The sequence below is a fragment of the Ursus maritimus genome, assembly GCF_017311325.1.
Source record: "Ursus maritimus isolate PB19 chromosome X unlocalized genomic scaffold, ASM1731132v1 scaffold_X1, whole genome shotgun sequence".
Classification (NCBI taxonomy): Eukaryota; Metazoa; Chordata; class Mammalia; order Carnivora; family Ursidae; genus Ursus; species Ursus maritimus.
Window position 1 is genome coordinate 56,266,152 of NW_024423319.1, and position 14,694 is coordinate 56,280,845.

General features: G+C 33.8%; 1 protein-coding gene across 1 annotated transcript in view; it reads left to right on the top strand.

Annotated features, from left to right (window-relative positions):
• Positions 1 to 14,694, top strand: part of POF1B (POF1B actin binding protein) — an 86,945-nt gene that overhangs the window by 3,055 nt on the left and 69,196 nt on the right. The window contains exon 2 of the mRNA XM_008700619.2: positions 12,317 to 12,391. Within this exon, the coding sequence (XP_008698841.2) occupies positions 12,317 to 12,391 (75 nt within the window). The remainder of the gene's footprint in view (positions 1 to 12,316; positions 12,392 to 14,694) is intronic.

Below are 14,694 nucleotides of genomic sequence, written 5' to 3' on the forward strand. Positions count from 1 at the left end.
TCTGGCTTTTTAATTCATAAATTAAAAAATTAAGTAAAATAAAATAAAATAAAATATAAAAAATATGTAATAGTCAGTAGTAAAATATGTTCTCTTCAAGAAACTGAAATTGATGTCACTCTTCTTTGTTTCCTGATCTTAATTTTAGTTTACATAGTAGACATTTTAGATTTAACTAAATGCTTTTTGCAGCACTTTAGTATTTTCTATTTCTGGCTTTTTAGTACATGTTTTTCCTCTATTGCCTTCTTGTGCACTAAAATGGTATTTATAAATACAAACATATTTTCAATTTCTCCAGATATAATGTTGCTTTGTTTTTTGTCTATAATAGATATATTTTATTATTCTCTTGGTTATTTTATCTGATTGATAGAACAGAGAAAATTGAATATAGAAAAGAGTTGCTGGTGAAATTGTCTAACCTAATTCTGGAATTAAAATTACCAGGTATATCTACATGGACAGGTAAAATGAAACATGGGGTAATCAAGGGCACAGATGCATTTTAAAACTGAATGCAGTCTTGTAAATAAATGAAGTTCTAGAAACTACACAAAATGAAATAAAACAACTTACCGCTCAACCTTTTAAAAAGCTTAAATATTAACCTACCATCATTAACTCAAAATGAAATACTGCCTTAATGAACACCATTGACATAAAATTACTCAACATATATATTTCCCATCCACAAATTTAGCTTTTAATGAAGTTGAAGATATTTTCCATGTATGCAAAGGAACTCTGTTGTGTGAGAGAGAATTGAATCAAAATAAAATATTTTTAATAAGTCATTCATTGAATTGAATATTTATTAATGCCTATTATATAGAAAGCACTGAGATTATTTGGATAAATACCATTTGCTTATCCCAGGGAAAGTTCACGTTGAGGATAGATGTACAGGACCTGCTCTATAAGTGTTCCATATGTCTATATTTCATTTTTAAATATTATTTTGTGCTTTGGCCACCAGTATTTTACCGAATAAAACAAGTTTTGGTGAAAGAAGGGACCTCTTAATTAATGTGTGTGTCATATGGGTTACCATTCTTTTGAAGTTAAAACTTGCAACCAAATTTAACTCTAGAAAGCAGCTGGGGAGAATGGTTTTTATGTGTGTTATTTACAGCCTCTGCTATCAACAATTACTCAGCTTGGGTTTATCTTTGTTTACATGATTTTTTTCCCTTTTCTTTGGTTGCAAAGATTGTGGATAGCTCCCTTGCTCTGCCAGGATTTCTATACAGTATCAGAAAATTTTCCTGTTCTGTAGGGAGGGGTGTGTTGCTTTGATAAATTGTTGTTCAAGGGTGTGGTCACTAAAGTGAATGACTGTTCAGGGAAGTAGGTTGTAGAAAAAGGAATGAGGTCATAGGATAAAGAGGCCCATGTTTTCAGCTTTGGTCAGCCCTTTTATGCTTGCAGTTAAATAAAACTATGGAAATTGTGAGTGCAACTAATGGCTGGGTAAAAATGCCCATGTCAATTGTCTATTGTTTAAGGGAGGTTTGATAAATTGCTGGGCCTGTTTTCAGGCCATGACACTCATAAACTGTCCTTGTGTGTGTATGTGACAAGGTGGGGAAGGGAGGCAGGGCAAGGGGAAAGAAGGTGAACTGGTCCTTTAACTGTTGTGATCCAAATTTCTTTTCTTGACAATTCATGGTAAAACAACTGGGAGATTTGCCATCTCTTAAATCCCATATATTTTTATTTAAATTTTTTTATTTGATTATAGTTGACACACAATGTTACATTAGTTTCAGGTGTAGTACATAGTAACTCAACTTCTTTATACATTATGCTATGCTCACCACAAGTGCAGCTACAATCTGCCCCCATACAACATTATTACAATATCATTGACTACAGCTCCTACGTTGTGCCTTTTATTCCAGTGACTTATTCATTCCATACCTGGAAGACTGTATCTCCCACTCCCCTTCACATGTTTTTTTCTATACCCTCACATCCCTTCCCTCTAGCAACCAACAGTTTGTTCTTTGTATTTGCTGGTCTGATTCTGCTTTTTGTTTGTTAAAGCCCATTTAAAAGTGAAAACCTTTGTAAACAAGTATATTTGAGCTAACTTTTTTTTTACACCAGCAGTTATGGTAATAGCATCTTTTTTTCTTTTTAATTTCCAACAGAGCATATATACTTCTAGTTTTTAAGACAAAGAGCATGTACTGTAAAGAGACTATATACTTCATTTTTCCCCCAATTTCCTTCAGGAAAAGAAGAGAAGGATTGAGTTTCTTAAATGAGGGATTTCCTTTGGAGGAAAGGGGTGAGGGGAAGAAGTTCTATTTCTAGTACATTCTTTTGCTTTCTTAACATGAAAACAGATTTACAGATTTTATCCTAAATCCAGGAAGTGTTTGTTTCATCTAAAAAAAATCATTATGATTTATATGTTTCTTCCTGTACAAAGTTCAGAACAGCATTGAACAATAACCTAAGGCAGGTGTTTAACTATGTTATTGGCTTTGAAAGGTTTTAGCAAAAGCATCTTTTAAACTATTCAGGGAATGTGTTCAAATGACAGTTTGCTTTGGCAAATTTTGTCAGCACAAATGTCAGTTGGTATTTAAAGATATTGCCTTTTTTGAAGCTGTTGATCCTAAACTGTTCCTAAGTCACTATTATTACTTTCAGCAATTCTCATAGTCATTTTAAGACTCCTTCTTGGAACATTATATTATTTATTAGTTTTTCAAAGTTTTAAACTTCAAATTAGACAGCATACAAGTTCCATGTTCATTTCAACAAGCTTCCAACTGTTTAGAGAACAAAGTCCTATACTGTGTATGTAATCTCTATTACCTAATTCTCATTCCCAGCAATCTTGCCATCTCTCCTGTATTTATTGCACCAAAGACTTGAACACTTTGATAAGAGTCACCAATAGTAGATGAAAGCTAATAGGTGTTGGCTGCAGAGGTTCCTATTTTGCAGAGTAATGAGTCACAGAAAACATTGTGTGTGGAGATAATGCTAAGTGAAATAAGTCAAGCAGAGAAAGACAATTATCATATGGTTTCACTCATTTGTGGAACATAAGAAATAGCAGGGAGATGGGTAGGAGAAGGAAAGGATTAATGAAGGGGAGGTAAACAGAAGGGGGAATGAATCACGAGAGACTATGGACTCTGGGTCCAACTTGAACTGAGGGTTTTAGAGGGGAGGAGGCTGGGGGATTGGGCTAGGCTAGTGATGGGTATTAAGGAGGGCACATATTGCATGGAGCACTGGGTGTTATATGCAAACAATGAATCATGGAACACTACATCAAAAACTAAGGATATACTATATGGTGACTAACATAACATAATAAAAATTTTATAAAAAAGGAAACATTGTGTGCAGAAAATGTCCATACAAATGAAATCTATGGGCAATGGCTCATAGACAGCTGCAAATAATAAATGGACAGTGATGAAGTAGACTTAAACAGAACCAAACTATGAAACAGTCTAGTGTAGTGGCTAAGACTGTAGCTTTACATTTTAAATGACTTGGGTTTAATTCCTGGTTCAGGGACATGCTAGCTATAGGTATTAGTTGTTTAATTGGTAAACTGGGACAATAATCCCTAACTCATAGGATCGTTGTTAGAGTCAAAATCGATAATACATGATGGAAAACACACAGCATAGTGTCTAACACATAGTGTTAATGTCATAGATCCTAGAATAAATTTTGACCTCTCAGGACCTCATTGTCCTCATTTGTTAAGTGGGGACAATAATACCTTCCTTCAGGGTTTTAGTGAGTATTAAATGAGATAACATGTGAAGGAGTCAAGCACACTGTCTGGTCACTCAATAATTCTTTCCATTTTTATCATTGATTTATAAACATAGAGCCAACAAAAACCCCTAGTTGCACAGACAAAATAAGATAATAGATAACTAATGAATAAGCTATAAAGTAAAAGTTTTTTTTAACACTGGAAAGATTAGGTAAAGGCATATGCTTGAAAGGCTTATTAGGGTTCTACTAGCTAAGGAAAACTAATGAGGAAAACCATTAAAGCAATTTTCTTAAACTCATGGTATATGATCAAAAGACTGGAACAGCAGGAATGTATTTATAATGTTTACTGGCCTAAGTATCCTCTAGAAAGAGTAATTTGGAAGTTCCCATGCTCTTAGAGTCTTTGAACTTGAACCTTAATATTTGAGATGGAGATTTTTTAGTTTGTGCTTTTTTTTTCTTTTTAAAATGCAGTGACATTAGGCATTAAAGCTTGTTTGCTGTCTTTCTCCTACCTAATGTTTCCTCTAGAGCTACACTTCTAATAGGGTATCATGTGGCTATTTTCATTTATATCTAAATTAATCAAAATCAAATAAAATTAAATATTCTATTCCTCATTGAACCAGACCTGTTTTAACTGTTCAACAGCCATTTGTAGCTGGTGGTCACTATATTGGACAACACAAATGTAGAACATTTCCGCCATTGCAGAGTGTTCTACTGGACACTGCAAATCTACACATTCAGGCTATTCATTTGAAGATAGAACTACCTCTAAGATCACCACATTCAAGGAAATTTATGGTGGTACAATATGTGATCGAAGTGCTGCCAACTTACATAATCAGCTATAATGGGTAGATAAAAATGAAATAAAAAATGAAGCTACAAACTCTCAAAGGATAAGTTTAGAGTGACTATTTTAGGAGAAAGAATTAAATTCATAAACCTAAATAAAATATTTTTATGTATGTATATATCCTTCTGTTTATCTATACAATTTTCCTGGAACCTCACTTTTTGGCAGAGCAAATGGTTAAGAAGAGGAAAAAGATGAAAAATGACCTCCCTCCATCAAAATGCATCTTTCTTTCTTTTGGGCACATGATCTGTTTTTCATAACCTCTCTGGAACTACCTATCTCCCTTATCCAACTGAATTAATTTTAAACTTTAGTCAGTAAAGTTCAAATATCATTCTCATTTTTACAGATGTGGTAACTGAAGCACAGGGATGTTATATGACTTACTGAAGTTCATATAGCTAGTATGTGGTAGAACTAGGATTTAAGTCTAGCAGTCTAGTTCCAGGTCTATGCTTGTAACCTCTATGCTATGCTATGTATTCCTGGTCTACACATTTGACTCATTTATGTTACACAGTAACATCTGATATCTGATTCCTATTTTTACTTCATGTATGTGTTCCATTATGAACCACTTAAAATCTTTTGACACAAACCAGGGCATAAATAATAATGTAATGAACATCTCATCGTGTTAAATTTTGTTATTTACCAAGATGGGATCGGCTGGTGATGGGTAGTAAGGAGGGCACGTATTGCATGGTGCACTGGGTGTTATACGCAACTAATGAATCATCGAACTTTACATCAAAAACCAGGGATGTACTGTATGGTGACTAACATAATATAATAAAAAAACATTAAAAAAAGATGGCGGACATTTTTTGCTGCTGTTCAGAATTCTTTTTTAAATATTTTTCTCATAAATTGTATTGATTGTTTTATATCAAAATATATAAGGCTCCAGCACTGGGTAATAAGTTGATTAATTTTTAGTTATTTAAAGATTCATAAATGCTTTAAGAGAACTTTGATAGAAATATTATAAAGAAATAAAATCAGCTTTTTATCTTATTGTGTGATTTATAATCTCAGCAATAAAATGTCATTTACTTTGTAGTACAGAATCTTTTCAAAAACTTTAATAATCAAGTTCCAAAGTTAGGTTCAAACTCCATACCTTAATGACGCCAAAGTATCTCCTTAGAACAGTCCTATCCTACTTTTATCCTGTTATTTCTCACTACCTACTTCCTCCCACCTTGTGTGCTGGACACACTGTACTGCTGTTTCTTGAAGAAACTAAGCATTTTGCCTCCCTCCAACCCCTGCCTTTGTTCATTTCATTCCCCACTCTGGCAACAGTCATCCTTCCCTCACATCTTCTCTGGAATTCTACCTATCCCTTAAAATACATCTGGAAAATTGTCTCCCTAAAGACATCTTGTCCAATCCTGAATCTTCTTACCCTCTTCTCAATATAGTACCCCACTCCCACCTCCATCCCAGATGTGTTCTCCTAGATAGTATCACTTTTTATTATTTAACTATAATGTACTTATAATACTTATAATACTTATAATCCTTCTTCTCCTCCACCATGGACTGTACACTTATTGAGGGTTAAGATTTTTAGATATCAAAAGACAAAAATCAAAGACAAATCAAAAATAATGTTTTTGGGAATGGGATGGAACTGGAAATTCTCTCTCCCACTCTTTCATCTTCCTTTCCCCCTCTCCCCTCTCCATTCTTCTCTTCTTTCCTCTTTCTTCCATTCCCTCTCCCCCTGCCCTTTGTGATTATGGCTTGCAAAATGCCTGTGAATGTGGCTGTGAGCAAAGATAATAAAGATATATGGATATGATTATTTGTGAGTTTCACTCTTCTATTCCTTCTCTTTGAACTGAAAATGGAAAGTAGGGCACAAATTGCTTCTTTAAATAAGTCAAAACCACATAAAGTAAATATTAGGAAGCCATTTAATAGGCCAATTAGTTTTCTATTTTAGTTCTTGGGTCACGTTAAGAATCTGGACTTGACTTGTTTATATTCTATTTATACTTTTTTCCCCTATGAACAAATATTTATCATTACTTATTATGGCAAATTATGTTAAAGGGTTATTGATTCTGATCTGTCATCATATTATTTCCCTGGGATCTTGTTATGTTGCTTCTTTTAAGCAAATTAGTTTGAAGCTGCTAATTAGTCTGCTTATACAGATATTTCTTTTACTTCCCCTGCTACTTAAATTCTGTCTAGGTGAAGTGATTTTATTTATTGAATCTCGCTCAGTTATCCTATAACTGTTTTAGTATATCAGTTATGTGCCCCAAGATTCCCTCATAAAAACTATTACTACTGCTCAGTAGTCATTAACATTATTTTAAAATATTCACAAACATAATTATATCTAAGAATATGTTATCCAGAAAATTTGCTTAAATTTCCTACAAATACCTCATATCACTCTTCTGCTGAAGAAACCTGCAGTGACACTCAGTGCCGATAAATTTCTTAGTCTGACTTTCAGAACCCTCTATTATCTGGCTTCTAGGGACCTTACTTCCTGGAACTCCCCCTTCCAATGTTCTGTTTCAGCCAAAATGTAAACTGTTGTTCTCTAAATATAGGCCCTAATGTTCAATAAATATACCTTTGCCCATGTTGCTCTTACACCTGAAATGTCCCATCTCCCCATCCTCACCAATCTAGATAAGCTGAAATTACACCAATTTTTCAAGACTTTCCTGAGGTATAACCTTGTGATGTAATCTTAAACTGTCCCAGGATGAAGTTAACTCTTAGCCGTCAAAACAATCATAGTAAGTTCCTCATACTCTTATAATACTCTATTGTTATTTACACTAATAGTTTTTACCCCCTAAATAATTATAAGCTTGGTAAGGGTAAAGAGTATATTCTATCTATGCTTTATATCTCTTCCAATACCATTACATAACAAGTACTGAACAAATTACTTAGTTATACATGTAGCCAATCCAGTAAAAATAATGCCTCATATTAACAGATGGTATTTTTTATTTTTCAAAATTCTTTTACATACGTTATTTACCCACTGGAATTTCAAAAATTAAGTAGAAAAACATTATTACATCCATTGTACAAATTGTACAGTGTGCATATAAAATATGCATTGTGTACAAATAAAGAAATAGAGACTCAAATAGCTCAAAATAACTTGACCAAATTATAACAGCTAGTTAATGAATGTTCTGGGTTTAGAAACCAGCTCTTGATAGTTTCACTATATCAGCTATCAGCCTTGATTAACCTTAGTTCAGTACTAAAGTATTTTCAGTTTAAACAAGTTTATATTTTTTGGTTTCAGCAAATCATTTGATGATTACCCTTACAGCAAATCATTTGATAGATTTCCCCATTCTAATATTCTATTATCAGAGTGGAAAGTATAAAGAATATATATTAGAGAACAAAAACAGCTTCTGTTCTAATTTTCAAGGTCTTGCCCTGAAATAATCCTGGAATTCAGAGTATGTCCTAAATTTTTAAGATTTTCCTTCTACCTAAAGGAGAATAACACCTCTCTAGCTTCTGCTTTCTCTTCTTTCTGCCCTTCACTGAGCTACTTGAAAGCTCTCTCACTAAGGTAAGTAACTGAGAAATTGGGGCCATTTGCATTCCATATGATTTGTTAATTCTGAAAAACAGAGCTTTTTAACAAACAGAAATAAGATGCAGGTTTATGAATTCTCTCTAGGGCAACTAGAACTTCCCAACTCTGATTTAGGGTATACCAAGGTAGGGACAATTATCTCAGGTGATGTAGTGAAATTATCCCCAAAACAGACTGATTTTAATCCACTCATATTAAAATTGGTGATGTCATATGTACTTTATAAAAGGAGGAGGAAGAGAAGGAAAAGGAGGAAGAGGGCTGATACAACTTTACAAAGTTGAAAACCATTTCTTTAGGGAATGTGGGAAAAGCAGCCTTGGTGTTATACTAAGCCTGAGTCCACCTAATTAATTATAAACAAAATTATTTTTTATGAGAACTCTACCTGAAGAAAGTTGCCAAAAAAACAATAGGTAGGTATTTAGCAAATGTGAGCCACAGGAATAAACAACTCAATATTATGCTGAATATTTAATCAGAAAAAGTAGGGCCTTCCTAAATAATTGAATATGAGTATTAAAGAAAAATTCAATGTTTTACTGAGTTTGGAGTTCTGTGAATACACTCTGTAAATATATCATGTAGTCTACCAAAAAAACCCTCTACTATTGGATTTTTAGAAGTTTAAGTTATTTAGTCAGGGTTATTCTTTCACATAGTCACTTTTGGGAGGATCTCTTGTTTTCAGGCACTCAAAACTTACTTTTGATAATAAATAATAAAAAAAAAACAAATATCTAGCCTCCTATTATAAGAACTAGTCAAATCTAATGGTAGAATTATGTTCAACAACTTGAAAAACAGAAAATATAGTGAGGCAACCTATAGAGGCAGCAAAAATGAGGGTTTAATGGGAAAAGCTACATTTGCTTAGACCAATTCTAATACTGAAGCTCAAAACAATTATGTAAATTATAATTTATGGAATTAATGTACTCGCTTTCCAAGTATAAGAAGATTGAATACTTTTTTCATTTTAGGACCAGACAAGTCTTTGTACAAATACACCGATTTGCCTTTAAAATATCTACTGTTTTGGCATCTGAATAAAGTAACCCTGTTTACACTACTATAAATAAATGTCCTAAAGGTGTGATGTGTGTGTACGTGTGTGTGTTTATTCCTACTTGGGTTAATTTTTACAAGTTTATAAAACTTCTCAGTATACTCTCTTATCTTAAAAGCTAGTCTGCTTGGCTAGTAAGTTTCATTCTGTTTAATTTGCTGATGTCATCAGATTCAAATTGGTTAAAAGGAGGAGGAAAGAACTACCATTTATAAACACCTACCAGGTGACAGGTAGTGTGCACAAATTGTCTTCGCAACATGATCCTAGTATTACTAGTCCCAGCCTAAAAAGGCTAAAAGTTTGCAGAAAAACATCTTCCAGACATAAGTACTTTTACACAGTGCTGGAGGATGTGTCATTGGCATAGCCATTTAGGAAATCAATTGGCACTATCTGTTAAATAAATAATACACATAATTGGTGCACCATCAATCCTACTTCTTTGTGAAATTTTATAGAAATACATGCACAAGGATGTTCCTTGCAGCATGGTAAAAAACAAAAACAATTTAAACATTGCTCATTAGGGAAATAGGTAAGTTATTAAACATCATGGAACACTATGTATAATTTAAAATAATGAATCAAGACATATCTAATTTATAATACAAAAAATGTTTGACTCACACTGCAAAATAATAAAAGCAATAAATATTGTTATTTATACATACATATTTATGTGAAGATACACCAGACAATAATAGTTATTTCTGGGTTAGGGATTTGGATAAAGGGAGAATGATTAAGGGAGGATCTTAGACTTTATCTGTATACATTTTTATGTTCATGTGTATTCATATACTATTGCATAACTAAAAACACCTTTTATTTTCTTACCTCTCTGAACCTGCTCCTCTTGGCTCTGTGGGTCAAACCAACCTGCACTTGGTTGTATTTATAACCATCATCCTGAACTGAAGACCATATACCTGTTTGGTCTACAAACTTTAATTCTCTGCATTTGTCTGAGAAATTCTCCTCAGCTACAGCAGGAAATCTGAGAACATATTCAAAGGCTGTCTTGATATATGAAATTTGCAGGATTACTGCTGATGTAACAGGGAAAGGGAGGATGAAAATGTTACAAGCTGAACCAAAAGAAAAAGAAAAGAGAAACCACAGCATGCAAAATATTTGGCAATTTGTTTTAAGAACAGCACATTACACCTACATTATAGCTATACTTCCACATGAGTCTGCCAGTGTTTCCCTTGTAAGTCCATGATTCTGATTTTCAATAGCCTCCTTGATATATATATATAATTATTATTATTATTTATTATATATATTTATATATATTATATATATATATAATTTTTTGTGGGAATATATCCTGGAGTTCTGTCAGTTGGTTGTAAATTACAGTAATGTATGAAGAGATTGAGTAATGCTACCAACTCTTTGCACACTAATAAAGCTACACAGTTTTGCTGATTTGGGAAAAAATGTAAAGAATGTCAGCATAATCGAAAAAGTGACTTTTATCTAATCATTATTAAAAATCATACTCTCACTTTTATAGACCATTTTCTTTTAACATCAGAGCCTACTCTTTGAAACTTAACTAGAAGCAGATCAGAGAAACCATAATTAAAAGTCAGACTGAAGTAATCTCAGAGCAGTAGTTTTTTTTTTTTTAGTTTTTATTTTAATTCCAGTTTGTTATCACACAGGGTTATATTAGTTTCAGGTGTACAATATAGTGATTCAAAACTTCCATACATCACCCAGTGCTCATCACAAGTGCACTCCTTAATCCCCATCACCCATTTGACCCATTCCCCCGCCTACCTTCCCTCTGGTAACCATTAGTTTGTTCTTCTTGGTTTGTCTCCTCCCCGCCATTTGTTTTGTTTCTTTCATTCCACATATGAGTGAAATCATTTGGCATTTGCCGTGCTCTGACTGACTTATTTCACTTAACATTATACTCTTTAGCTCCATCCATGTTGTTGCAAATGACAAGATTTCATTCTTTTTTATGGTTGAATAATATTCCATTGTGTATATATGCAGCATCTTCTTTATTCGTTCATCAGTCAATGGACACCTGGGCTGCTTCCATATCTTGGTGATTGTAAATAATGCTGCTATAAACATCAGGGTACATATATCCCTTTGAATTAGCATTTTTGTATTTTTTGGATAAATATCCAGTAGTGCAATTGATTGCTGGATCATTGGGTAGTTCTATTTTTAACTTTTTGAGGAACCTCCCTACTGTTTTCCAGAGTGGTTGCATCAGTTTACGTTCCCACCAACAGTGTAAGAGGGTTCCCCTTTCTCCACATCCTCACCAAAACTTGTTTCTTGTGTTTTTTATTTTAGCCATTCCGACAGGTGTGAGGTAATATCTCATTGTAGTTTTGATTTTCATTTTCAGGCCAGTAGACTTAGTTGAGCTTTCAAAGGTAGTTTTCTACCATGGTTAGAAATTTTTTGCATTTTATGTTTTTGTGTTGATAAATTTTGCATCTTGTTAAATTGCAGACATATAATAACATTGGGGTGTATATTAGCAGAAATCTCAAAAAGAAAAGAAGGATGTAACCTAGAAGTACAAGAAAAATGTGTCATTATGAAAGTATTCTAGAAATTATTTTATCATTAGTTTACTAGCAAAGCTGACAAAGAAATTCAGTAATGTGCTCTTTGGATATCATCTAAGAAAACATGAAATAAAGTTCTAACAAACTGGGTTATCATAAAATTAAAGGAAATATGGGGCGCCTGGGTGGCTCAGTTGTTAAGTGTCTGCCTTTGGCTCAGGGCATGATCCCAGAGTCCTGGGATTGAGCCCTGCATCAGGCTCCTCCACTGGGAGCCTGCTTCTTCCTCTCCCACTCCCCCTGCTTGTGTTCCCTCTCTCACTGGCTGTCTCTCTCTCTCCGTCAAATAAATAAATAAAGTCTTTTAAAAAAATTAAAGGAAATAATACCTAAAGAAAGTAAGACATTCAAATAACACTGCTTAGTAACCATTTCTGAACCCCCCCTTTTTGTCTCAACAGGAACTCCATTCTCCAACTCTGAAAATATCTACTTGTCCCCCAAGCAGTGTATATATAACCCCAAATACTGAACAGGTAAAAGAAGTTATGGATTAGATTAGATTCTTTTCTTTTTATGTAAGCCTCGCTCATATATTTAAGTAATCTTTAAGCCCTCCTAGGGCTTTACACATTTCCAAAATGTCAGGAACACAAAACTGGGAAGGGGATTCTCACATAATAATCAGCTCAGCCCATTAAAGGAATGTGAAACAAGTGCTGAAACAAATTCTATGAACTGAGATTTTTCAGTTTCATTGTCTATTCAATCTGATTGCTTTAAGTTTGAGTGCAGTTTATTTTTAGTCAAGGATCTCCTAGTAATTATATATATTTTAGGGTCCTTGATTTTAGCACAAATAAAGTACTTAGATCTTGGATTGATCAAGGACCTGACTTTGTGTACTATAAATTTACATTCAGAGAGAATAGCTTATAGGGTCAGAACTAGCCCTTCTCAATTTGAAAGACATGCAATGATCTAGTTCCCTTAGCCTTTACAACTTAATAATCACATGTTTAAGACTACCCTGGAGTCTAGGCATTATATCTCTAAAAGGTACCTATAATAATAATTCAATACCATATTAACAAATATGTGTTTAATGAGCTAGTCACCATTCATTAAGAAGTGAATCCTAAGAAAAGAAAATAAAAAACATCCTATGTTTGTTATGACACAGGAGGGGAATATAAAGGATGTGGGATTTGGAGGCTAGGATGGAGAAAGATGGTGTTCTAAGGAACCAGGCCTGCCCGGATGAGGTGCTAGGGTATGAGCTTGAACAATAAGGGAACAAAGGGACAAAAACTGGTTTCTAGACTTCAGTACAGTAAGGAAAATGTGATCTTATGCAAAACAAATAAGATTATCAAAAGTTTGTCTACCATTTCCCAATTTGGCCTAGCTGGGAGCTAAGTCAGTTAGAGTCATGCATTTATTTATTTAAAGATTTATTTTAGGGGTGCCTGGGTGGCACAGCAGTTAAGCATCTGCCTTTCAGCTCAGGGCGTGATCCCGGCGTTATGGGATCAAGCCCCACATCAGGCTCCTCCACTGGGAGCCTGCTTCTTCCTCTCCCACTCCCCCTGCTTGTGTTCCCTCTCTCACTGGCTGTCTCTATCTCTGTCGAATAAATAAAATCTTTTAAAAAAAAAGATTTATTATTTTAGAGAGACAGAGAACAGGAGTGGGGGGGAGGGGGCCAGACTCCCTGTTGAGCATGGAGCCCTATGTGGGGCTTGATCCCAGGACCCTAGGATCATAACCTGAGCTGAAATCAAGTCAGTCACTTAAACCACTGAGCCACCCAGACGCCCCTAAGGTCATGCATTTATTTAGCAAACATTTGCCAAGTGCTGACTATGTATCAAATATTGTACAAAGATGTATTAGACCCAATTACTATTCTCAAAGAGCTCAAAGAGCTCACAGACTAACATGGGTCACATACACAGCAAAACATAGGGCAGTGGGATAAAGGCTACAATAGAGATAAAAATAGAGTCCTATAGGACCACCAAGATAGGATTTCCTCAGAAAAGTAAGTCTACTTAAATAATAGAGCTATTCATTACATTCAAATCCAGGCAGCAAATTGCATTAGCTGTTATTTTTCATAATGAAAGCTTTAAAATTGGGTTTGCTCTGTTTTATTTCTGATAATACAAATTTGTTTATTGTAGATAATTTTGGAACCATAAAAAATGTAGAGAAAAAGAAATAAAAATCACTCATGATCCCTTTCCTTACCAACAGATAGTATTATTAGCATTTTATGTTTTCTTCCATTCAAATAAAGAATTGAGATCATACCATATATGCAGTTTTATACCTTCATTTCTCACTTAACTTTATATAATATTATGAGCTTTTTCACTTAAATGTGTATTACTCAAAATCATTATTTTAGTAGCTACATATTTCAGCCTATAGATGATTATTTAATCTTTCCCTTCTCCATAGGAAAGTGCTGCTCTTTTTGTACCTTTATCAGTATTATTATTTAAAATTTTTTCCTGGTTGAAATATGGTACTTTTGTTATGTTTATTTGATTCTTAGTTTGGTTGAATACTTCTTGCTCTTTATTAACCATTTGTTTTTCTTCTTTTATAAATGTTCATGCCATTTACTCATTTTTCTGTTAGTATGAATTTTTTTCTTATTGAGGTATAAAAACTCTATATTAATGATATTGACTCTTCTTCCATCAAAAGTTTATAAATGACTTTATTCTAATCTTTTGTCTCCCTTTAATGTTATTTATGGCCCTCTCCCACCACCACACTGAATACTTAAATGTTTGAGTACACACACACACACACACACACACACACA